The 27440-nt window shown below is 33.2% G+C and overlaps 2 protein-coding genes across 2 annotated transcripts in view; both read right to left on the minus strand.

Moving 5' to 3' along the window:
• The window catches only part of LOC134844305 (ATP-binding cassette sub-family C member 4-like), a 463247-nt gene that overhangs the window by 117899 nt on the left and 317908 nt on the right, over window positions 1-27440 (minus strand). The window lies entirely within an intron of this gene.
• On the minus strand, window positions 14177-18091 carry LOC134844906 (lipopolysaccharide-induced tumor necrosis factor-alpha factor homolog). The gene is made up of 2 exons (XM_063861733.1): window positions 18087-18091; window positions 14177-14600 (listed from the first exon to the last, which is right to left on the minus strand). The coding sequence occupies exons 1-2, from the start codon at window positions 18089-18091 to the stop codon at window positions 14177-14179; spliced, it is 429 nt and encodes a 142-aa protein (XP_063717803.1).

The raw sequence follows: 27440 nt of genomic DNA on the forward strand, positions 1-27440 counted from the left end.
TGCAAAGAGGCGATTCACGAATGCCCAAATTGCGGGTCAATCTTGTCATCGACTACCAAATCATGAGCAAACACGAAACCGATGACGTATTAAAAACGACCCGGAATCCGAAATGTCAAAACTTTCAATCGCTTTGAAAAGAGAATTTGAAAAATGAGACTGAAAAGATTTGAAAACGACAAGAACAAAGATGAGCGGAAACCAGAGAAACAGTGAACACGACATATACTATTTTATTATAACTCTCGAATAAGGAGAGCGGGAAAAGTTAATTTGATCACCAAAACGGCGAGTTACCGAAGTTCAAACGGAATCTGAAAACAGCTCAAAATCATCGTTTGTTATAGTCTAATTTATTTGAATTAATTTAATTTGTGTCTAATGGTAAGGCACGGATAGATAATCAGAATATAAATTGTTTTCAATTTAGTACAATTTGTTGGACTAAGAAAATTATTTTACCATCAGTTTATTGTCTTTCATAAAATCGCAGTGATCATTGCCTAATTTAATTACTATAGAGATCCTAATGGAAATTTTCCGTATGAGTTTTTGACACATCCGATTCCAATGCCAATGTCAAAAGCTCTCGAAGCAAACTGAAAACCAAGTAGAGAAAAATCTTCAAAAAAATTCGATAGGGAGTGTGCGAAAGTCTTCAATGAAATTTTCCTCCAATGTAACCTCTCAAAAACTGTGCAGGTGCCTAAAGATCAATACAAAGACCAAACAATTTCCATGTTTCTACCGAAATCATTGCAAGGTCGGTTTCTTGCTACTGAGCAGTTCAAGTAGCAGCAGCGGATCTAGGGTTTTCACGGTTGTGGCCTCAAATGCCACATTTTGGAAGATTTTGACCGGACCAAGTTAACATCCTCCCACCTAAACACGTTTAGGGGGGAGGATGTTAACTTGGTTCTACGCGGGGATTTTCAGCCAATCAGAATCGAGCATTTTACACGCAGCGCTTTGTTTAATTTAAGCGCTGGGGTGGAGGATCTTAACTTGGTCTATTAGGGGGGGGGGGGGATGTTAATTTGATCCTTTTGACCTAATAATTGGCAATTTTCAGAAACTTTGGACCGAAGAATTGCCTTCTTTTGGCGTGTGGTCCACCCTCAAAACTAATATATTTGGCAACGAAGGACTATTGACGAAAACGGAATATTTATGCTTGATGTGGCTTTTCTAGTTCAGCCAATTTTCGGCAATCGAAATGATAGTTTTCAACAGTTTTTTTTATACCCCATTGAAGATTTTGACTACCGCGTTATAACTGCCCCAAAAGGGTGAAGTTAGCAATTTTCAAACCCTCATAACTACGCAAAAAAATGTTTTTTATTTACGTTTGAGCTCCATAGAACAATATATTTTAGATGGTATAAAAATTTCTACCAAAATTGGTAGTTGAAAAGTCAGAAACAAATAAATCACCTCAAGCATAAAAAACCAAATTGGAACAATGAATCTTTTAATTGCTCAAGTTTTCAGATAATCTTAATAAAAATTTTTTGTAGTTTTTACCATGTAAGTAATATATCATAATCTCAGCATAAACAAATTTTCGTAAAGGATTTTTGAACACAAATGTTTGTTTGCTTCAATAGAAGAATCTCGTAATCTTTTTTAAAAATTCATAGTATAAAGGCAAACTATTAGCTGTTGATTTTTTTTGCAAAAAGTTTGACAACTTTATAAGTAAGCATGTTCATTTTTTAGATGTCATGTCAAGGTTGTAAGCTGCGCCGTTTTAACCAAAATTCTTCTGTAACAAAAAAACTAATCCTGCAATTTTCTTGACATTTTAGAACAATAAACTCATCATTTTTGGCAGATTTTTGTTTTTCTCTAAAATTTAAAGGTTTACAACCTAAGGAAACTAAATTGTAGAAAATATTTTATTTTTCAAGTAAATATTAGGAAATTATAATTATCTGTTTTAAAAGCAAACTATTCATCTTATGCAACAGTTGATTGACCAAATTGTCCTTGTTTTAATCTAGAAACTCGCTTTTAATTTTTTTTACATGTTAGTCGTCTAATCATTTTTTCAAAAAGAAAAAATAACTGCTTAAAAAGAGTCTAAGCAAATTATGATTAAGAAAAAAATTGAGGTAGCATTTTGTTGCTATCAAATTGTTTCGACTAGGTATGATTTAAATTGTTCTATAATTAACCTAATTTAACTTTTTTTTCTAAATATTATCTGATGTACTTTAAAGTCAAAATAATCTGGGAAAAGTCATCAAAACATTTAATTTTATTATATGAGAGAAAAAAAATTAATAGCTAAGCATTTTTTAAAAATTTAGTCTTTTCTAATCAAATCATGATCAAATTTTGTTTGTGCGAGAAGTTTAATTACAGTAATAAGTGTCAGGATCATTTATGACGTTTTTTTTTGTTTTTTTTGTAAACACATGTGATTGGACCATTTTTTATGTGAGCCAAATTTACCACGGCATGTTTCACAATAACTTGGGTTTATAAATTGTTTCTTTATTTTATTTGAAAGTTTTTGTCATAAGTCTATGAACTTTGAATCATAAGAACCTAATTTCAAAACATGAAATGAAACGATGTATCATTGCGTTGTTGCTTGAGGAGTTCTTAGGCTGAGTTTTGATAGCACCTATTCATCACATGTGCCATTCTGTAAACCAGATTATTTTTTTCTTGTTAGGAACTTGGTTAGGAATTTTTCTTTTGTTATGGCATTGAATTTGTGTCATCCAATCAATCTGGTAAGTGAAAAAAAAATTAAAACAAACATTTGATTTGAAAAAATCTAAGAAGTTCATGATTATGAGATTACTTCAGTGCTAATTTTGTTGGTCTCAGCCTCCAGTTTTGTTTAAGGTTGATGAAATGATTGATTCGTGTTTTGAAACGGTTTGTCTTCGATTGTGTTTTAGCTCAGGTGATTTTTTTTCAGTTACCTTAAAAAATCACTATAATAGAAGATAATTTTTTTATCTGAGTGATAAGTCAGTCAGATCAATCATATCTGAGATTAAAAAACCATTTTAAAAGCCTGTTGCTTCGTGATTTGATGTACCTTAAAAGAGCTTCTTAAAATTGTCCCAATGTGGAAAAAAATCCGATTTGAAACTTGTGAGCTTTAGTTTTTGAGGAAAAAAAAAGCTCGCACGCAAGAATTACTGGTTCAATATTAAAATAAAAGCATTAATCTAGGTCGTGAAAATACAGTTTTACTCCAAGAAAACTGGTTTTTGAAGCGTTATTTAGCGCTTCCTTGGCACAAAACAAGTTTTTTATATATAAATATAATTTTTATTTTCTGTTTGATAACAAGTTTTGCCTAATTCACTGCCTTTCATAATATTTCCATATTACAACGCAGACGAAAAACGGCAGTAGCTTTAGGAACAAAAATAATTGTTTTCAAGTTTTTTCATGAATGTAATCAAAAGATTCTAGGCTACTTGAACAGCAATTGGCTATCCTTGATCAATTTTGTCTATTCTTAGATGTAATATGAAGAAGAAGCAAATTTGGTTGCTTGAAAAAAGCATTAATTTTTCTATACCAAAGACAGTCTTGCGGTAAGAAAAGGGGTTGAATGATTTTTTAGGTTTTGATTTTTTCTAAAAAATTTACCAAGCTTAGAGCGGTTCAGGACAAATTATCCCTTATCTTTCAATCCCACGCGATGGTATACCCCTCAAAAAAAACCAGCAGACAGAACAGCCCAGGTAGTACTAGTTCATCCTAATTAAACTATTTCATCTGAGCAGTCGAACCAAGTAAAATATCGCAATTGGTTAATTAAAGGAATTAAAACTAAGATGCAGCACTTGAACAAACTGATTAAAAAAACATTTTTAAAAAACGCTCGAGATTAAATTAAATTCAGAGGCGTTAAACTTTCAACGCACGTTTTAAATCCATCAATTTTTTTGAAAAATCAAACCAAAAAAATGAATTTCTAAGCTCACTTGGCAATATGGTTACGAGTATGACTGACTCTTGGTCAAATGATCAAACGGTCGGTTCACGATGGGCCAAAAGTTTTGGTTCGAAATCATTAGTTATTTGTTTCTTAAATTTCAAAACCATCACTGTACTGGTTAATTGACATGGCGAGGGGCGTAGTGAAGTAAAAAGCAAAATCAATAGTGCGTTGCCCTCCAAATCTTCCAAAAAATCATTCCTCTAGGACGGCTTTCAATCAGAAAACTTTATGAATTTTGGAAAATAAAATAAAAACAGATCAAAATAACGAAAATTAAAAAAAATTCTGCCAATAAACTGAAATCGAGGAGAGTGTCAAATGAGCCAGAGCTCAAAAATGTTTTACTATATCTGAGATTTTGTAATAATGATTACAAAACAGTTAGTTAATTATCATCCGAAATTTTCTTGAAGCTCACAAAATTTCACAGTTTCATTTATTAGTTTCGTTGCTTACTTTTAGAATGCTGAAATTGTGTTTGAACGTATCAAGCTGAGTTTTTCTGGAATGTAGGAACTGATTTACCGTCATGAAAAAGCAACGTAATGCATTTAAGCCAATTTTCAACAGCATTGGCTGTTCGAATGAGACCTGCCACCGCGTTATTTTAATGATGCCATAGAGTTGGACAAATAAAGGATCACGCTGCTGTTGTCGACCACATGTTTCCCCTTTAACATGAGTTTTCAGGAAATGTGGTGCGAATTTTCTAGAGGATGCCAGATGGAATGCCGAACTTATCCACACTTTCGCAACTTTCGCGAATGACTCTTGGAAGCGCACACTCGAAATCTGAGATAGGAGCCAGAAACAGAGCTTTTTAATATTAAAGCCAATTAGCTTTATTTTTTTAGGTTCTTTATCAGATCCAATTCTGAAATTTGCGATGGAAGCTTTGGCACAACTTTGAAACACAATCTTTGATTTCAGTTTTAAATAGGGACGAAAATATATTCATGGCAGCTGGTTCGAAGTCAAAGATTGTTTTTTGGGTACGATGTCTCCATCAAGGCTAATCAGAGCTTCAAGGCTCTTTTTTGTTGCTTAGCAAAACGTAAACGCAGGGGAATAAAAGCAGCAATCTGAATATGTACCTTGTACTTTTGATAAATTTTAAATAGGCATATCCTAAAAATTCTCGCGCAAAGCCATACTTTGCTATAGCCGCAAAAATTATATAGAAATTCCGTGTCCCGGAGAAAAATGAGTCTCTTGTTGTCCTCTTTTCCGCTGTCATGTGGACAAAAAGGCAAACATTTGTCGGGAGGAATGAAATGATGGTCTGTCAATCAACATCATTTTGAGTGGTTTTGCCGTTTCGCTCCGATTGAGGGTCAATGTCAGGGCCGCGCGTGAGCAAAATGAAAATTAAATCGCCGGTTTATAGTTCACTAAATTGTTGCTATCAACTGTTATCAACTGGTTGCTTGCAAGGTTGATTAGAGATTTTACTGCTTTTTCATTAAGCAAACGAGCTGCCTTGCTTTTACGCGACCGGGGTTTAAAAAAATGGCTGTGCTCCTAATTGAAAGTAAAAATGGTCTCGTCGCAATTTTAAAATGTCGTTGACTTTTATGGGAACTCTATTTTGCATAAAACTAGTGAGTAGTAGATTTTGAGCATGCCTTTTTAGTGATTTCGCGTCCATTCAAATTAAGTATCGTTATGCTCTGTTGAGTTTTGTCGAAAAAAAATGGTCAAATTGGGGTTCTTTTTAACGTTGCTAAGTGTATAATGTATATTTTTTGTAATTCTTAATCAAAATTTTCTCAATTATGACTCCATTAACAGGTTTAAAAACTTTGATTCCTAGAAAAAACTCTTCTATCCTCAACGCCATATCTATATATCTATATAGCGTCTCAAGTTAATTTTTTTTATTGCGTTATAGAAATATGCACCAATTTATATTTCAAAATAGTTTTTAATACTTATGGGATATATTGCAATGTAGAGCAAGTTGTAGCGCTTTGTTTGATGACAATTAATCAATATCAAGTTCAATTTTGAATAATTTGAGAGCCGTATGAATTTGCTTGAAATAATAATTCAATTGGTTTTTTTTTTCAAACTTTAGCTCAGGTAATTAATATTTTGCAGTAATAAGAAACTGCCAAAAAACCTTTTGTCAGAAAGTCGAAAATTGTGGGGAAGAAACACACCGAGTTCATTCAATTCTCATAAACAGCTCAGCTCGTACGTTCCAATAAAATATTACAAATTCGTTAAATAATTGAAATTCTAACAATTTTTTTAAAATCAAATCATCGTTTTTAAAAACAGTAGACTAAAATCTTTCCTTGAGTTTCATTCTCCATGCATTTGTCTCACCTTAAGCTACCTTCGTTAAAATAAATCTCCTTCTTTCAGGTTTTTCGATACCCAGCTCTATGTTTATTTTTAGTGACTTCTATCGTATTGCATTTGCACGGTTTTTACGACTTCCCGACTGTTCATCTATTATTTCTCTCGGGGAGTCAAAAGTCAGCACGTGACTTTCAACTGCCGTAAAAACGTTACAAAAACAACAAAAAACACAAAATTTTGAGGAAGAGGGGGAAGTTTTTGATTTAAATGGACCAATGAGAATTGAGGAGCTAGGAGGGAGTTAGATGCCGATCAAGAAGAAAGAGAAGAAGGAAAAGAAGGAAAAGAAGGAGAAAAAGGAGCGCAAGTCCAAGAGATCCCGAAGCGCGTTAGTTACAACACGTAGAAACCAAATGTTTCAAGACCAACAGTTTTTTCAAGACCAACAAATATTTCAAGACCAACAGTAAACTGATTGTATCGTTTTAAAACTCACAACAGCTTTCATTGAACTCAACATAATATATGTTGGCGGTATTTGCACAAAACCAACGTTCAGAAGTGTAGGTAAACATCTAATACATCAAAACTTTTTTTAAAAAGTCTGTTTTACACTGGTTGAAGGCCTTTATTTAGTTGAAAAAGTTTCTGGTTTTTTTGAGAGGGGAGGACAATGTTTTCAAAATTTTTTTTGAAAATATCTATTTTTTTTGTTGACAAAAATGTTTTCCTGAGCTTTCTCAAAAACTATAAAGACCCTATTTTGCGGAGGTCTTAGGCTATAAATGGTGTTTTTTTGGAAGGCTTTGACCAAAAAATTGGCGTTTTGTGGCAGAACAGTTTTTGGTTGCAACAGCAAATATGCATTTGGTTGAACTGTAGCGTCAGCAACTCGGAGAGTCGACGCCTGTCGCCAGCAGTAGCGAGCAAGTATGGGACGAACAGCAGGAGTCGCAGCAAGGGTGGCAGTCGCACTCGGGCCTCAAAGGGCAGGCAGAAAAAGAGCAACAAGTACTCGATCGCCACTGCATTCCAGCCCATAGTCCTGTCTACGGCACGCATACGAACATCGTCAAAAACAACAAAAAGAACAAAAATTGAAGTAGTCAAAATGACATGATTTTTTGGCAGAAGTTCAAGTTAAATTGACAAAAGTTGAGTTGTCTAAAAATTCATTGAAAACATCAAACATTAAATAATTTTCGGTTGTTACAGAGAACTAAGAACTGTAAAAAAAGTTTTTGAATTTTTGAGTCGCTCACATATTTTCAGAACAAGATATTGGTAATATGAATTTTGAAGCTTTTGGATTGTTCACATATTTTCAAAAGTAGAAGCCGATCTTTTTTTATTAAGAATTGATTTTTTTAACTGCCTGCAATTCATCCTAAATCACTGCAACTAAATCTGCAAATGCGCTGTTCATTTTAGACTTACTAGAACTGTACTTTTAGTTCTTTTTCGCTTAAGTTTGACGATGCCTCTTCTGCTTGTGACCTTGTAGGCTTCGGCTTCGCCCTCTTCGTCCCAGTGGTATGGCTACTTGACCAACCAGGGAGAACAGGGGGTCTCGGGTAGGGAGTCGGACAGGTCAGGAGAGTACAGTCCCAGACCGGCCAGTTCAGCCGACTACAGCTACAGGTCCAGTGGTGCTGTTAGTTTGTTCCCATTTTGATAACAACAATAGTAAAATATAAACTCATTTTCATCAAGTATGAAATGCCAATCCAGTTAGTTTATATAAAAATCAACCGAGATTTTAGAATAAAAGCCATTTTATATTAAAAAAAAACTGCGCGTACGAGCCCTTCAGTTTGACAAGGAAAACAACTAATGTGACCTTCATTCATATCTAATTATAGTTTTTGGGGCTGAGAACTGTTACCTTATTCTCAAGCAACGAAAACTGTGCGCCTTGGTTGATAGCTTGAGGGAATCATGACTACTTTCCTTAAATGTCCTACTCTGAAAATGACCTAGTTTTTGATATTCCTTGTATCAGATAGTGGTTTAGTTTTGATTATTTTTAATTTTGAAACCAGTTTTGAACTGTCAATTTGAATGAACCAATCGGTTCAAATATAAAAACTCATGCTAAGAAAACTATTTGAGACAGGGTTCTCACGAGCACCGCTACTCGACGACTAGTAAATTGGCTCGCTCCACTATCAAGACTCTCAGGATCCGAGAACCCGGTGATGAAAAGGAGAAAAAACTCCCGGTGCCTCAAGGCCGAACGACTCTCGGGACCGGAGCCGAAACGGACGACGGTCTGACTTTGACAACAGCACAAACGAGTAAAATCTCATCTATGCATACATACCAGGAGCCGAAAACATTCGTCCATCCGACTTCAGAGCCGAAAGGCGACCAACCAGTTTGGGCCCACTGCCCGAATTGCTCGAACTCTGGAATGACAAAAGTTGAGACAAGACGCGGAAGGAAAGCCTGGATAATTTTTTGTATTTTGTTGCTTGTTTGTTTTCCCCTTTGTGTGATTCCACTTTTATGTAAGAAGTGTCACGATACCGTTCACACGTGCCCTGTTTGTGGCGCAGTTTATAAAAACAGCGCTAAGGTTGAGAATCAGAATGAAAATAACGTCCCCTAACTTGTTTGGTTTGTATTACGCAACATCAGCGAGTCTATTACATAATTTCTGAGTTTGATCAGAGGTACATTTAACATTTGAACATCGGTGCATTAAATTTGACAGCAATTTTAGGTTTTTGAATTTAAAGATGATTTGATAGACTCCGAAAGTTGCAATTTGAGAAATGAAACATCGACAGATGAAAATCTAGCCAACAAAAATGAAAAAAATACAAAAACTTTCGGATGTCTTTCCGTTCTGTCGATGATTTAAATTATTGCCAAATTATGATTTGCTTATTGCTGAGATCTTAAAATTATTTGCTATTGAAAGCCGGTAAATGATGAAAAAAGTAAAAATGAGTTAATAAAGAAAACAAAAATTGTGCACTGAAAAATATTTCTGTACGAATTCAAATCCGCATTCAGACGTGCTTTAAAGATTTAATGTACTAATTGAAGCTTGGAAAGTTATATGAACAAAAGTTTAATATGAATAAATCGCTTATGCTTGAAATTGTTTTCATCCGAAAAAAATTCCGCTGATTTTGATCATATCTGCAGAATGATTGGGCAAAGAATATCGATTACGTGGTGTACAATTGCCGTTTTGAGCACTTTTTTGAAAAAATTGACTAAAAAATTTCAATTCAATTTGGAACTGTTTCTAAGAGGGATATTAAATCTGCGGCTACTCGATATATAGCACGTTATATATCGCTCGCTAATTGTCCCAAAAAGGCTAATTTGGCATTTTTAAAACCCCCATAACTTTACGAAAATAATCACAGGTAGAAATATGTTTCAAAATTTGAGCTCAAAATAACAATAATTTTCGGATGATAAAAGAGAATCCCGTCGAAAATAGCTTGTTAAAAGTCAGAACTTGCTTGGAGAAAAAAACCACTCTGAGCACAAATATTCCTTCGCTTTCTTCATAAGTAGTCGGAACAAAAATGTTCAATAGTGGTTTTGAACGGAAAATTAAGTTATCATGTATATTTGTATGATGCATATAGCCTAAACAGAATTTTGTGGCCCGCATGTTTTCTTTAAATCACAATCAACAAATTTTTTGAAAAAATAAGTATAAAGCATACAATCAAAAAATATAATTCTGCGTTCAATTAATAAGAAAGAGAGAGCATGAACAAGAAATAACTTTATAGCCACAAACTAATGAATTTGAGAAAAAATGATCTGAGAAAAAATACCAAAAAATGAAAAAAAAAACTTCCAAAAAGCTGATTTTAAAACTAATAAACCTCATAAAAGCCAAAAAATTTTTTAAAAAGTTTTATTAGTAGAGGTCAAAGCTGATTTTTTGATCATCAAAAAGTATAGTTTGTTTTTCTTCCCAAAATTGCGGAAGAATTTTGTATTCAGCTGTATTTTAGTTTTTTTTGTTTGTTTTTTGCTTCCCTTTGCAAAATCAGGTGCTTTGAATAATCATAGGAATAATTCGTGTTGAGGAAACAGACTCGAAATTTTTTATTGTATTCCAATTTCTAGCGAGTAAAGTGATCAAGTAACGTTCGTTATAGAGAAACGTTTGCCATTTAGGCTTGAAAAAATTTAGTTTTACTAAAAAAAACAGTGTTGGAAGCTTCATCAAGCGTTTTCTCGGCCATAAATTTTACGAATGGGGTCGGAACATTAATTGCTACTTGCAAAGAAACCGTCTATCTTTGTTTGGATTGTTATCTAATCATTTGCAATTGATTCAAGTTCACTTTGCAGCAGTGAATACTGACCATTAATACCGGTTACCGCGAAAATATTACAGAAAACTACAATAAAAAAATAATTTCCCTTCCCAGTTCAATTAAACAGAGTGTAGAAATAATTATTTGCTTATGCCGGTTGCTTACTTCTTTGTGAAAATGGTTTTTACAAAAGCCAAATGAAAAACCTACACCAAACTGAGAAATGTGAAAAAGACAGTCAAAAAGCTTCCACAAATACTTCTCTTTTTTTTTCTGAAAATTAATCAAGATATCCCTGCTCTCTATGTTCATATTTGGTTTAAAAGTAAGACTTTTAAAAACGATTTTCCCGACACCGAGAAAAAAATTTTGAAGTACAGAAACTAAATCATAATGGAAGTATTTTTATTTGTGTTTTAATTACAAACCTAGCTCATGAATTGATGATATGATGTTTTGCGTGGAAAACAAACGATTGAAAAATAGACAAGCATAAATATTTTTAACAAAATGCTCCTCTCAATTATGTGACTTTTTATCAGATCAATAACCAATGAATGAAAATGCTGATTTGATTAGCAACGCGGCAGACTGTTATAAGCAGTCACCAGAAATTACCAGCAGTTTGTATCAACCCTTGTCAGCAAAAAATTATCACATGATATACTTTGTATGAGTTATGATAAAAACAATTTAAGAAGTGAAAAAACGTTCTGTTTGTGTGATGCCAGGGATTTTAGGAGACCGGTTCTTTAGCAGACCAACCTTTTAGCAGACTTAGAACAAGTAGCAAGTCAGAAAGCTAACCTCAAATGCGCCATTGGAGATTTCCCGCCCCTTGCTCCGCTGCGTTTCCATTCGGCATGAGTGTTATTGTGCGCGTAAATCCTTGTTTTGCTGCTAATTTAGAGTGCTGTGTTTTCGAACTTGATAGTTATGTTGATAAATAGTGTAATAATTGTCTGAATTATGGAAACTTGATTCAAGACTGAGCGTTTTTTTGAGTCTGTCAATCAATCATGCATCAGTTTGTTACGTTGCTCTATCAAAAAACTCATTTTTTAAAAATTTTTATGCCAAAAATTGGTCTGTTAAACAATCGGTCCTCTGTTTTTGTTTTAATGCAGCTAGAAAACATGTTGTATATCAATTGTAATCAGTTTATGTCGGAACGTGCTAAAAAAAGCTGCCTGTTACTTTTTCTTTAGTTTTTGTGATTTTACAGTGATAAACTTTTTTTATTGTGAATTTTTAATATTCGTCACAAGTTTTTTTGCTTAGTTTCATCAAAAAACGTTGTTCTTTAAAAACTGTTGAAGTTCTCAACACTTCTATCTTCAATATTGGGGGTGATATTGCATTTTATTGTGAAAGCTAAGCGTGGGTGACGGACATCATGGCAACGGGACTTCAAATTGTAGGGACTTTAAGTCAAAAAGTTTCTCAAAAAGTCATGAAATATGAATAGTTCGAAGATTGGTGTGAAACTTTCTCAAATTCATAATCTTTCTTTACCAGTTTTTGGCTTTTTTCTTAAAATATAGGCCTCTAATTGATGTAAGGAAAATTAAAAATTAAAACATTGCTGTAGGCGATTATAGTTTATTCAAATCTGAATCCTTTAGTTGTAATTATGGATGCCGTTCCTAAGGGGTTCATTGTCATGAATAACGTTCATTATCGACTAAACTAGCCTAAAATTTTAAAAAATACCATTTTACAGAAAAAAAAAAGTTTTTGGAGCTTCTTATAAAGTTTAAACTTTGGCATGAAGTCCTTTCGGTTTAAAATCCCGTCAGCTTGTTGTCCTAGACCACTAAGACTACCTAACAGCTTATTTAACCCGATTGGAAGATTATTTGAAGCGGATTTGAAAAAATCGAGACGTTTTTCAGGTCGACTAAAGATACTTTCCGAGAAACCCATGAGTACCATAAATACTCTATTTTCACAAAATTTTCGGCTGCAATTTCATTAAAAGAAAAAGCAGTTAAAAATGACACTACAAAAAAATAAGGGTTAGGCGCCGAAAATAGATGTCTTAAAAAACATCCTTTTCATTTTTCTGTCAATAGCGAAATCATTAGAAGTGAAATGTGTTGTCACACTTTGACTTATCTGACTACAAAGTTCTACCACAAAACAAAAACTTCATAGAGATAAATCTATGAAAATAAATCTATTTATTCGAAAAGATTTATGAAAATAATTTATCCGAAAAGTTATGACACTCAAGCAATGTGCTGATAGTTCGATGTTTGAAAAAACCTGAAAAGTGCATAATTGAGAAACAAAAAATTTAAAAACGTTATAAAATAGGGAAAATGGGCGAACAAAAGGGATTATAATTGCTTACAATAGGTTTTTTTTCTGCACAACATATGAAATAAAAACTTAGAATAAAATAATCGATTCTAATCAATTATTTTTGTATCGAAAATAGATGGCTTAATAATCTATGATACTCGACTAAAATGCATTAAAATTGGTTAGAATTTGATTTCAAAAAAGAGATTTTGATCAATTATAAATTGATTAAAATATAATTTTTTTTCAATTTTAGTAAGACTACGCTTAAAATAAGAAAAAACCTATTATTAACGCTTAAAACTAGATGCATGATTGTTCTCTTTTATCTGGGTGCGTAATTTGAAAATATATTGTCGGTTTATTATCAATTCTTAGATTCAGTGATCTTGTTTTCTATGTGGTTTCTATGCTTTGTAGAGGTTCTTCCGAAGGCTATCAAGTCTGCTTAAGCCTAGTCTGGTTCTCTTATTTTTCCACAATCCACACTGAAATATTTTGTTGAGCGAAGCTATTTCAATGCGTTTCAAGGTTGTTTCGTCAACGCCTAGAATCTTCACTTAGTGCCACTATTGTAGTCGAGATTAGTCAACCTGTGGTAGACCAGAAGCTAGCAGTCAAGTTCGAGCTCGTCCTCATACATTATCCTTGCCATAGCAAGGGATCGAATACACATTCTGGCCAGTGGCGTGTGCAGAAAGTTTTCAAAGGAGGGGGGCAGATTTTCGAAAAATTTTGCCGGCCTTTTTTATAGGTCGACTAATTTCATTTTGCGAGCTATCCGAAAACCTTTTTTTCATTTGGGACCCTTTGGAAAACTCTGGTAACCAGAATTGAGGAGGAAGGAGTCGAACACCCCCCCCCCCCCCCTCTACCCGCTACTGATTCTGAGGCAACCACTATGCTAAGGATACTGTTCTATTATAGTCGTTACTGTTTCTGCAAATGTTTGCTGTTTTTGGACTTATGCCTATGTATATCACAAAAACAAGTGAGTGAAGCGTCGGCTACTGCAATTTTATTATGAGTCAAAAATAAATTACGGAACTTGGTTCAAACTAAATTATGGTTTCAAAAATATCTCAAACAACTTCCAAGCCCTGGTTGATTACGTCATACTAAGACCGACTAAATGATAGCAACTCGAATCAAAACTTTCTCTCTCCTCCTGAAATAACCTTAATGATACGAAAGATACGATATTGAATCATAACTCGAACTTCGAAGTCTTCGTGTATGATTGTCATATAAATAGCATATTCTTAAAACTCCTTCTTAAAAAAACTATTCATTTGTTTCTTTTATCGTACTTGAAAGCAAATTCGCATTTCGGACACATGTGAACGTCTTCTTTGCATCTTTTCATACATAACGGGATCCAGCAAAAACACCATAGAAAAAGAACCATCATAATTGAACATGCAACAATAGCTTTCAAAGTGGGCGCTTGTCGCACTTCGGTTTTAACGTAATCCCCACATTCGGGACAAATCATCTTCACCGGACTGGACCCGGTGGGGAAAGGGGGAGGTGTGGTGACAACATTCTGGCTCTCGCAACTCCCTGTGGGGGGTGAGGCGCTGAGTAGACGAGAGTGCTCGTTGTTTAGAGAGACGAGGAGACTGACGTCGGGTGGCTCCGACAGAGTGATCGATCGCATGACGTCACAATAGATCTCCTTTGAGTCCTGCTGCTGATCCACTTTCAACGGCCTAAAAAAATAAGAAATGAAAATATAGACAATACAACAATACTCGTTCCAGAGTCAAGTTCTGAATGTTCAAGTCTGGACTAGGTTTTGATGGCAACGAAAAGATACATATATTTTTTTCTATTTCAATTTTTTTTCAGTGACTTTAAAAAACCAACCCCCACCCGCAATGTTAAACATAACTTGATGTGCTTTACATTTTTACTGCCCTAACCACAAACTTTTCAATCATCCTTTAAATTAAATTCAGTTTAAGAAATCTACAAAAAACTTTAAAAGTAATTTTCAAAGAAAAAATTCTCAGGCCATTAAAAAGAGAAAAGTACTACGCAATAAAAACCCCGTAATGTAGCCAGATGCATGTTCACTATCTACCAATGGCCTTGTCAGATCTGGACAATGACAAGTTTTTTGCAGAAGTTTTAAACTATGTCAACAAAACTTGGGAGATTAGAGATCTAATTTTCTATAAGATATGCAAAATAATTACCATAAAGCTAGAATTCTTATAAATATGGTAGGAGTAGTTATCCCCTGAAAGCGTTCAAAAACTGATGTAATTTTTTTGGACAAACTTAGTTTAACAATCTTAAAAACACCGATGCTTCCAGAAACCATTTTTTTCTCATGCTATCATTTTTTCGTGAGTTTAAAGATCTTGAAAGTATACCAGCATTTGCATTTAATAAAACGCACTATATTTCGTTTTCCAATATTTCGTAGAAGTTATTTTAATCTGACTACAAACGAATTCCAAGTTGTTCAAGGTAAAATGTTGCTAAAAATTCAACGAGGAAAGCCAGTAGCACAGAAAATTCTGACCATAATCTTAAGAAAACTTACAACAATTTTTTTTCTCCAAAAGTGTCGTTTTTTGTTTTGCATGGTGTGATAAAAGGATTGAAATGAAAAGCTTAAGCTCAGGCATATTCAATGGTCTTAGTAAAATTAGCAAATTATCAAATTAGCAAAAGGTGTTTCATATTGATTTACAATTTTTTTTTGATTTTTTGAAGTTTTTGATTTAAAAAAGTCGCTAAAAATTAAAAAAAAACTTATTTTATTGGGTTGAAATTAATTTTCACAGTTTAAATTAGGCTATTTTTGGATTAGTATGCTGTTAAAATAAGCTGTTGTAAGCTTGCTCGCTCGCTTTATTTGCTGGAATTAAGATTGAAAATCAAAAACTTTAAACCTTTTTTTTCAATACTGGGAAAATTTTTTGATTTTTTGAAGTTGTTCAAATCATGACTGAAAGAGTTTCAATATGATATATTACTCGACCCATTCCGATGAGTATTTGTGGTATCTAATTTTGTCTGGTAAACAAAAAACTAAAACACCCGAATACAAAAAAAAAACAATAAGATTTAAAATTTTTAAAATTATTTTCAGTTTTTTTGCATTTTTTTTCCGTAAACTATGACATAAATGTTTTGAATAAATTAAATAAAAGCCTGAAAAACGAAATATCCTGCATCAAAGTGGTGTTTGAATTTTGTAACTAATGAAACCTTTCTGAGAACTGAATTTTCCAACTGACCTCATACAATCCCGTAATTAAAAAAAGAAGAAAATTATCACTTCAATCAATATCAGGTCTAAGACTTGTGTCGTTTATGTTGTGCTCATCAACAACAATTTTAATCTCAAATCAAAATGAAATGATTTTTCCCTAGAAGAATTCGTCGCTCTGCGAAACACGGTACGGGAATGTTAGTGAGAATTGGTATATTTTGAGCATCTACAGTTAAGCAAAAAAACTTGTGATTTTTTGCTTTAGTTTTTGAGTTGTAAGCTTGTATCTGAAAAATTTATACCTAACAAAGTGTATTTCTGACAAGAAATACTTAATTTCGCATCAAGTTTCACTAACGCATGAAATGTTTCAAAAACTCGTGTTTAAATAACGCATCGAATATTTATGTTTCTAATCTAATTTCTGGTCAAAAGTTCGCCAAATTTTCAGTCAGAAATAAAAACCCGGAGGTATTCGAACAGCTATTGTCACGTTTTCTGACTATTCCACGCAAAATTAGGAGGTACCACAAATAAATTTTGGACTGGTTGAGTGATATATCATATTGAAGCCCTTCAAGTCGTAATTCGAATCACATTAAAGAAGGCCCAAAAAGTTTTCTAGTGTTGAGAAAACGAGTTTGACAATTTTGATTTTTTGCTTTAATTCGAATGAATAAAGCAAGCGATCAGGCTTAAAACAGAAAAATTATGCCTAATTTAAGACCTTGAAACTTAATTTTATGCAAGTAAAATTAGTTCTTGGAGTTTTTTTAGGTTCATTTTAGGAACCAAAACTTCAAAATTTTCAAAAAATTTTCTGCAAAAGTTTTTGGAAAAAAAAATATTTTTTATAGTTTTTCTAGTCATTTTTCTACAAAACTTTTCATCTATTTTGTCTACATTGAAATGACTGTCTAATATGCCTAAATTATACTTTTCGTTCAGATCTTTTTATCACACCAAGCAGAAAAAAATTCACTAATTTGGAAAAAAACTTTCTAAACCGTAGTTTTCTAAAGATTTAGGTCAAAACCGGCTGTCCTTGTTTCTAATGTGATTAAAGAGAAAAAATTAGTTTATGTTCATAAAATTCAAAAAATTAGCTGAGATAATTTGTATAAATTTTCCAGCTAATTTAAAAGGCTTGGTTGAAAAAAAGAAATAAAATTTAACAAGAATGCTTGTATACCAGGGTAAAGCCCTGAAAGTTCCAACTCCCTATTAATCCTTATCGATTAGATTTTTGGGGAAATAACTTGCTGAAAAACTATAAGTTTTGGACAATATCAAAGTTCAGGCGTCGAAACTTGAGAGCAATTAATACGATCAACAGCCTCAATTCAATTCAGTTTGGAACAATTTTGTCGTGCAGGATAATTCTCAACGCATAAATAATTCGCGTTATGCTTTAAGGATTATGGATAAAGTCTTCAAAGTGCGATAAGTAAGTCCAGAGCATGGCCAAATTGGCATTTTTCAAACTCCCAAAACTTTAGAAAAAACTGTTTGCAGGTAAAATATTTGATTTCAGGGAGTGGATATATTGGGGTATAAATTTTTTTTGTTAAAGATTTCTTCGATTGCCAAAAAATGACTGAAAACCACACCTAACATAATTTTCCTGTTTTCTTTTAAAGTCGGAACAACAAAACTACGAGAAGGGAAAGTAAACTCGTAGAAGGCCATAGCCCTGAAAGTTGCGACTGCCTTTTAAGGTATCTCTGCAGTAATTTTCTTGTCAAATTTTAAAAAGGGTAATTAAAAATTCAAATTTTGTCTGAATTTATATTTTAAAAAAACAATAATAAATAATCGGTCACTCAATTCGAAAAAAATCTTTATCTCTGAAAAACTTATGATTACGTTTACGTTTCTGCCTTTGTACTGTTTTTACTAATTTTGAGAAAAACGGCTTTTTCACAAAATGCTCTAAATAATCCTTTGTTGCACATTTAATCAAACTCACGTCATTTGATTTGGCAGCTATCAGACCAGGTCTCTTCAGTTTCCTTCTGTTCTATATTAGCAGTGGGAAGTCAACTGCCCAATATAGCGGCTATTTGGGCGATCTGATTCTATTCTCAGATTCAGTAAGTCGACAACGACAACAACAGTAACATCGTCGGCGATTTTTGACTTGGCGCAAGAGCTTTAACTATTAGCCGCTTCAAATTGTCTTCATTATAAAAGCAAAATATTGATGCATTGCAATAGGTTTGATGATAACAAAAATTGCGGTCGCAGTTTGAAAGTTAAAAATCAGATATGACAGCATTTGTATCAGAAAAAACTGAAACCACTTGAGACATACACAATTTGCCGGTTCAATCTAATTTGACACTTCTTAGCTCATTTAATTTACTTGGAAAATAAACCTATGAGTGGGTAAGTTGTAACTTTTTCGCATTTGATTAATGATCGCTAAACATTAACTTGATGCAGTTTGATAGAAGCTTTGGTCCTAGCATCTCGCAATCGATCATTTTTTGGGTTTGCAAACTTTTGTTTGAAGAATTGTTTTTTTTTCAATTGTTCTTACGAACAGATGTGCTAATTGGCAAAATTTGAGCTTTATTTATTATTCTTACAAAACTCGATAGCTCAGTGTGACCATAGAAAACTTTTGAAATTGAAAAAAGGAAGAAAATGGTGATCAAAATAACTTATAGCAGGTACAAAAGTCAAAAGTCATTAGTAAATAATCTTAGCGCGGAGTCGATACTGCAATGGATGTGCGCCGGTAAGTAGTTTATCTTTTATCAAGTCTGGTTTCGTAGAATGGTGAAAAATGAATATATATCTAGCTGATAGGGATATTTAGACCACTTTATTACATTGAAAAGCCACCAAATAATCTGTTGCCTTTTTTCCTTTAATTCTTTCTATTTTTTCAGCGCGCACACCCTTCTCAGATTTAGTGTACATTGAGCCTCTAATAAAAGTGTTCTTAGAAAACTTTAACGCTGATCGACTTAAACCGGATGTTGTAAAATAGTACCAAATAGGGCCCTTTAGTACCGAATAGCGTCGACCAAAAGTAGCACCTGAGAGAAAAGGATGTCTGCACATTAATTTTGGCTTTTTTCGTAGATATGGATCCTCGGAAACCAACGACCAGATGTCTTCGAAGTACCAGACATTCAAGTCCAACGACATGCCGACCGTACCACTTGACTCGGTCGAGTCTCGAATCGGCTATGACACCGAGTCGGTTCTCGGAGGTGACGCCAGCGGGACCAGCTGCTACACGGAAATGTCTTCACTCCTCACGACTCCGAGAACATTAAGCGCCGTCGCCACGCCGGACCCGACTCTTCTCGGAGCCGAATCGATTCGTATCGTGTGTCCGAAGTGTCGAGAGAAGGTGGACACAGCCGTCGATCAGGAAATGACAGACTTTGCGACCTGCTGCTGTTGCTTTCTGGGGTTTACTTGTCTGTGGTGTTTCGTCTTCATCCCTCTCTATGCCTCGTGTTGCAAGGAATACAGGCACCACTGTCCCAATTGTAGATTCGCCTTCAAAACTGCCAAGGACAAGCCTAATAAGGTTGGACAACGCGGGCACAAGTTCCCCAAATTTGGTCTTTAAATAGTATTTACAGGCATTTTTTGTGAGATTAAATTAATAATTCACTCCGACTAAAATGTTTTGCGGGTTTTCCTTTGTGAAACTAAAGATCAAACTATTAAGTTCGCTTATCGGTGCAAATCGAAAAGTATTCAAATTTGTTTATTTATTTGCCCAACTAAGTTGGAATTGAGTTTTTCAAAAACGCATTTTTCATTTTAAAAATTGTTGAGAAAATCAATAAGATTAGGGTTATGGTTATTGACAACAGTTGGATTGTTTCAAACAATTTAAACGGCGAGTAAAAATGAAACGTAATTTTTTATCTTTAAGGAATTTACGCTGACCTCCCGCTAGTAAGGAGGAGAGGCGGCTCTGATTCATTCATTCATCATCACCACCTTCATTCGATGATAGATAGTAGGATGCAATATGCAGTCTGTTAAAGTACTAGTGCGATTAACGATATAGCGACATATGATGTCATCTGAATGGACGACCAGCCCAAATTCAAAAAGACAAACCCCAATTCGATCTAGCCCTGATTCCAGAAACCTCAATTACAACAATCAAACTACAATCTCAATATAATATAAACCAAGTTTGAATAGAATTTTGTTTTCACATCTTTTCTTGCGACTATTTGCATCATGTGGGTCGAATAGCATGCCATGTAAACTATTGGAATGGATTTTCAAAGTTTATTGATTTAAACGAATTAAAAAGTATATTTGATCGTAAACGAACGCCCAATTAGAGCAATTTTTAAGAGCGGAAGTTTATTGCTACAGCTCTTTTTGCATACCATGGCGGAGAAATTTCAAGTCTTTCAAAAAACTATCAGCAAAATATAAGGGCTCTTTCTGTAACTATCGGACAATGCGAACAAAAAAATTACTTGTTAAAATTCACAGGTGGGGTGAAAAAAGAATGTAAGCGTTACTCAGAAATTTTGTTTTCAAAAATCTTGTTCAGCGTTATTGCTTCGCAAACTTTCACAAAAATGTGAAAAGACCAGGTCATTCTTCAAAAACGGTGAACAAATTTACTCATATTTTATTTGAAGCAGTGAACAGAATTTTTCAAATGTCAGAATCTCAGAAAACAAAACAGACAAAAAGTGGTAAGAAGAGGTCAAATATCGGAAGTTATTTTGAAAACTCGGTGGCGCCAGTCGCGACCGCAGCAGTATCAACAGTGTGAGTTTATATTTTAAAAAGAATTTTTAGTAATATTTTTAAAATCTTTTTAAATTAATTTAGATTTCATATGATTTATGTGTTACGTGGTACAGTCACCTAATCGTTAAGATAAAAGCATACCCTACTCGTGCAGATTGGATTGATTGGATTAATATTTGGGACGGTTTTTCAATTCAAATGCGTCATTTGTATGTTTCGGTATCATTTTCATATGCTATTTTGTGTTGATTAAAATAGAGCCGAAAAAGAAGGCCAAGAGCGACGATCATCTTCAGTTGCTACAGAATCTCCTTTGCTCAATGTTAGCGCATACAAAACTCCAACACAATCGGCAGAAACAAGCAAATACTTCACGGCCGATTCCACCATATCGAAAGGCATTACAAACCCAAACACAAGCGAACCAGGAAATCAGCCGCAGGCAAAAGAGTTCAAGGACAACAGTACAAAAACTTTGCAGAATATGCCAACAAAAATCCCAACCAATCCCCGGAAAGATGAAGATAACTCTAAGTCACCACTTTTGTTCCCGCCTTCCGCGCCTAAAAGCCCAGTTAGTATAGCGAGGTCAATTCCCGTACCTTCAGGGCCGAGACCTATAAGTGTTGTCTGCCCGAATTGCTTCCAGCGAGTTGTAACTAACGTTGAAAAGCGAGCGAAAACAGAAGCGTGGATTTGGTGTTTGCTTCTGGCGCTTTTAGGACTATGGCCGTGTTGCTGCATACCACTTTGCATGGACAGTTGCAAAGTCCACTCCCATAACTGTCCTGTTTGTGGATTCACCTTCAAATACCACACGTGACAAATCGACTCCAAAAGCACTTCTCAAAACAACCAATTGTCTTGTGTTGAACAACTGTTGTCTATCAATTGTAATGTATGATATAATCCGAAGCTGCTGTTATTGTATATCTTCTGAAGTTTAAGAAAAATCAAATGAAAAGTCGCGGTTGTAGTTTTTCAGTTTTTTCTAAAATATTTATTATTATGGTTCTTAATACTTGCAGGCTTTGGACCAAGTTAACATCATCCCCGAAAGCCGTTTGGGGGGAGGATGCTAACTTGGTTCTAAGTTGGGATTTGTTTTTCAGCCAATTTCAAGTATTTTCAGCATTTTACATGCAGCGCTTAGCAAATTTAAATTTATTTAAGCGCTGGGGTGGAGGATTTTAACTTGGTCTATTGTGGGGTAGGGCTTGATCCCAGGCTTTTACCCATTACCAAATACTTCAAAACAATCGACAATCGACAATCGACAAAACACTACACTTTGATCATCATTGACGAAAACAAATTCAACAGATTGTTCCAGAATTCACCAGACTCAACAAGCTTGGCTAAAAATTAGATCATATTATTTTCATTCATGATAAAATGTTTGTCACACACTGGAGAAAAAAATGAATGCAATCAAATAACTTTAAAAACTCAAAACACTTTTCTATAAAACCTTGACATCATTAAATCCTTTCTTTCCTTGTGTAAAAGCAACACTTTTTCAGTATTTTTCCGGACTCAATTAAAACAGCGCTAAACTGAAACCTCATAACAATTGAGACCCTTACACTGAACAAACAAAATTCGTACTTTTTCGATCTGGAATACAATAGTAAGTACTTAATTTATTGTTTCATTTCGCGAGAGATTTTGATTTCATTTTGGGACCACTTTTTCTTCCGTTGTTCAAAAAATATTCCATTTGCGATCAAATTTTTCATGATGTTACAAAAATTGTGGAAAAAAACTGCTTTAAGCTAAACTTGAGAAAACATCAAATAAACATTTTTGTTTTTTTATTTTTAGTGTTTAAAGTTTTATGCAATTTTTTTCACAGTTTAGAAAAAAAACTAGTTATATAATAAACTCAGTGCAAAAAAAACTTCGAAGCTCGTTTTGCGTTCATTAAGCACATATTATCGTTTTAAGTTTTTAGTATACATTTCAACCCTTTAAAGTTTTGTATCATCAGTTTTTTTTCCAGTATACAAATCAGGGTTGTTATCTAAAAAATGAAAAACAAAATACTTTTTTTTCCACAGAAAGTCTACGAAACTTCTGCTGCTTTTAAATGAAAGAACTGCGTGGTCAACGTTAGAGATGAAAATTTAATCATGTTCCAATGAGCTTTTGAGTTTGTTTGTAAATTGAATTGTTTTAGCGACTAAAATAAGGCTGAAAAGTACTTTTGCTCCAATTTAGAGCTTCTGAATTGAAAAATGATTGTCATAGAGTTTTCTTAATTTATGATTGTGTTACAAACTTTTTTCTCCTAATGGAATTTCATTCTTTCAAGGGAAAAATTTAGATTTCCTTTATGAATTGAAATGTATGGAAAGAATTTCTCCAGACATGATAAAAAAATTCACTCTTTTTTAATGAGAAAACCAATTGATTTGCACATATAAAAAAAACTGCACCTTAAACTTGAAAACAGTTCTGATTTCAAAGAAAATCTATAATACGATATTTTTTTCTGTGTGAAAAAACTGTGGGCTATGTTATACAAATAAAACTTAAAAATTTATAATTTGAAAAAGCTTGCTTTTGAATAGAAAAAAGATTTAGTGATTCAAACGAGAGCCTACATAGATCTTTGCTCAAAACTTGAATTTTTGTATTAAAGTTTGCTTATTGCACAATTTACATAAAATTTTGACAAACACAGAGATTCCTTTTAACCAAAAACGCGAATGTAATTATAAACTTTTTCCCAATTTTCTTTTTTCACATATTTCGAGCAATTCTTAGGAAAAATTGACTAGCATACACCTTTAATAATCGAAAAATGTTAGATAAGCAATTTTTCTATGAAGCAACTTTTTTGTTGATGTGAATTCAGGAGGTCAAAGACTGTTTTCCGCTAGAACGATTATCTAAGCCCATAAAACAGCGACATCTGAGCTGGTTTCATGGTAAACAGTTTCTCACGCAAAAACAGATGTAAAAAAGCTTCTTTCTTCTGATCTTTCACGTATCATTCAAAGCTGATTTCATACAGTGACGATTTGAAGTACTGAAAATTTTTCAGTGACCTGACTTTTACCTATACTTAATACTGAAATTGTACAAACTTGTTGTTCATGAAGTTTTTTTAATTGAGCGTTTATTTTTCAACAGCACTTGTTATTCATTTTTTTCTTAGAACAAAAAAAACAGCAAAAACTTTTTCGTCTTGTTAGGAAGAAATCTCAAAACTTCAGGTTCCTTTTTAGTTTCTTCGCTTGAATTTGTAGATCAAATTTTCCGCCGTTCGATGAAATTTGTGATCTATCCAAATTGGTATCATTTGAAGCATCAGTTTTTTCAGACTGTAAACTGAGTTTTTTCTTCTAAATAACACGCGAGGAAGTGAAGGGACCCGGGAAATTGCGTTACAAGAGGGTGTTTTCTAAATAGTGGTTTGATTTGTTCCATCTTTGTCATTTTCTCCGGTAACCACTCTTTCCCAGTGACTTTCTAAAAACTATATCATCCCATACGATTACCGAACCATAACAAGTTCTAATTTTCTGCAATTGGTTGCTTTATTCATCATTCTCAAAAAAATGATATCGAACTGATTAGAACTATTCATATTTTCTCTAACTTTTATGGTTTGTTTTCCAAAATGTTTGAGCAAAATTGCACTAAAACTTGTTTGTCTTGAAAATCGGAATCAGCTGTACCGAAATAAATATTGTACTCCGCAAAATAACCTGGGGAGCTATTGTCACATTATCAATTAACCACTTTCTTTTCAATGACTTGGATGCATTCACAATCACAACATCTTCTCCATAGGATGGAATGGACATGATTTTTTTTTCAAATGCAAAACTGTAATCACCTTGATCAAATTACCCTAAAAAACTTTTTGTTTCTTCCAAATTGTTTCAGTTTATGCGTTGAAACATATTTCTTAGCTGTTAACACGATTTAACTTTAACGAGTAGAAAATTTGCCAATTTTTCAAAAAAAAACTGTTGGAATTTTCCTAAATTCTATTGAAGAAAAAATTTTCTAGTTTCACTGCAAGTGAGAAACGTGGTTTTTGCGTAGAAACGAAATATTTGAAACAGCGAGAAATACTTCCTGAGTGTCATATGTACATTGTGCTGTTTTTCGATGTACACTATATATTGGATTTTTTATGTACACTATAGTTTTTTACTTTGTACTTTTGTACATCATTTTTACGAGCAGCAGAACATTCAGTAAGTTGTCTTAGTGGATGTAATCAAATTGACTGATAGGAAGGGATGAAAACTTCCTTTAATTTCTTGAGTAGAAATGATTTTTATTATTGTTAAAGATAAAAATCAATTCATAAAAAAAAACTTTTGAAAACACGGTGTATTTAGAGATGGATAAACAGGTAAGTTTGAAAGATGTTGGATGATGTAAAAAAAGACAGGATTCAAAGATATGTAGTAAGATATGTGGTATTCTATATGTAGTTAGGAAATCAGCTGGATAACGAAATAGAAAATTAAAAGAAAAACTCAATTCAATTTTTCTGAATCGATAAAGCTCACTTATTTGTGAAGCAGATGGTTGAGAGACATAAAGTTTTGAAGGCCAAAGATATTGTTTTGCAAAAAATTGAGCAAAAAATTTGTTTCAAAATTGCTCGAATTAACGTTAGTTTTGAGGAGAAACTCTTAGAAAAGTTGCACAATAGCTATCTCTACCAATTTAATGTTAAGGTTAAAATGTACATTAAGAAAATGGAAAAACCGAAAAACTTGAAATGGAGTATACTCGTCTCTGGAGTTCGTCTAAATTTCAGCAATATCAAAGATCTTGTGCAAAATTCCAAAAAACAAATTTTTTGTCGATGGATGAAACTGCAAGAGAAAGACAATTAAGAGGGAACAACCAATTTTATATTTAATTTGAAAAGGATCAGAGTACTTCAAAAAACGGTTTCTTGTTTGAAAGAAATTAAAAAACTTGGCAACATATTTGATTGGATGAAAAAGTTTTGGCAACATATTCGTAAAAAGTTTTTCAAGTTTTTCTTTTGAAAGCAAAAGTGAAGCTGTCAAAAATAAAAAATTGCTGTCAAACAGTCCTGAGATATTCCATCAAAAACAATGTTTAAATAAATAGATGTTTTTCTCAAAAAGATAAAAATCTCTTTTCAATTTTCCTTGGATAGCCCTAGGGACAAAAAATTAGCTAAGCAGAAAGAGTATCTAGTTTTCAAAGTCTAACAGATAAAATAGTCCTGTCAATTTTCCTTCTGATATCCTGAGATAAAAATAGGTTAAAGGGGATGTAAGTTTTAGTAGGACAACATCGATCACTCAAACTTCTGATTTACTATAAAAATTGCTGATCTTTTTGAGAAAAAGTTTCAAACGCTCATTTTTTTTTTCAAAAGAAAGCAAGTTTCTACATATTGTTTTTTAAAGGTTTTCCAATTTTTGTCGGTTATATTTTTGAACTCCTAATAATAGCTTCTGATAAACTGAGAAAATCATTTTTTTCTCCGTTTTTTGTTTTGTTGAAGAAATCTTTCAACATTGTTAATATTTTTTTTGATTAAAAAAATATTTTTTAAAATTGATTGCTGGAATTGTTACTTATTTTTTCTGTAATTCGAAAAAGTTTACCAATTTTTGTTTTGAAAGCAAAAGTGGAGCTCTGTCAAAAATAAGAACCCACTTTCAATTAGTCCTAAGATATTCCATCAAAAACAATGATGATTGAATATAATACCGATGTTTTTCTCAAAAAGATAAAACTCTCCTTTCAGTTTCCTAGGATAACCCAAGGGACAAAAAATAAACTAATCAGAAAAAGAATCTGGTTTTCAAAACTTAACAGATAATTTAGTCCTGTCAATTTTTTTTCTGATATCCCGAGATAAAGAAAATGTTAAAGTGGATTTAAGTTGTAATAGGACAACATACACCACTCAAACTTCTGATTTACTATAAAAATTGCTTATCATTTTGATTAGAAGTTTCAAACGCTCAGATTGTTTTCAAAAGAAAGCAAGTTTCTGCATATTGGTTTTTTCAAGGTTTTCCAATTTTTGTCGGTTATATTTTTGAAATCCTAATACTAGCTTTTGATAAACTGAGAACATCATCTTTTTCTCTGTTTTTTGTTTTGTTGAAGGAATTTTTCATTATTGTTAATATTTTTTATAACAAAAAAAGATACTTTTTAAATTTGATTGCTGGAATTGTTACTTTTTTTTGGTAATTCGAAAAAAATTTTTTAAAGTTTTTGTTTTGAAAGCAAAAGTGGAGCTCTCTGTCAAAAATAAGAACTTGCTGTCAAGTAGTCCTGAGATATTCCATCAAAAACAATGATGGTTGAAAATAATACCAATATTTTTCTCAAAAAGATGAAACTCTTCTTTCAATTTTCCTAGGATGGCCCAAGGGACAAAAAATAAACTAAACAGTAATAGTATCTAGTTTTTAAAACCTAAAAGATTATTTAGTCCTGTCAATTTTTTTTCTGATATCACGAGATAAAGAAATTTTTAAAGTGGATGTAAGTTTTAATAGGACATTATACACCGCTCAAACTTCTGATTTACTACATAAATCGC

Source organism: Symsagittifera roscoffensis, chromosome 4 (genome assembly GCF_963678635.1).
Source record: "Symsagittifera roscoffensis chromosome 4, txSymRosc1.1, whole genome shotgun sequence".
Taxonomy (NCBI): domain Eukaryota; kingdom Metazoa; phylum Xenacoelomorpha; order Acoela; family Convolutidae; genus Symsagittifera; species Symsagittifera roscoffensis.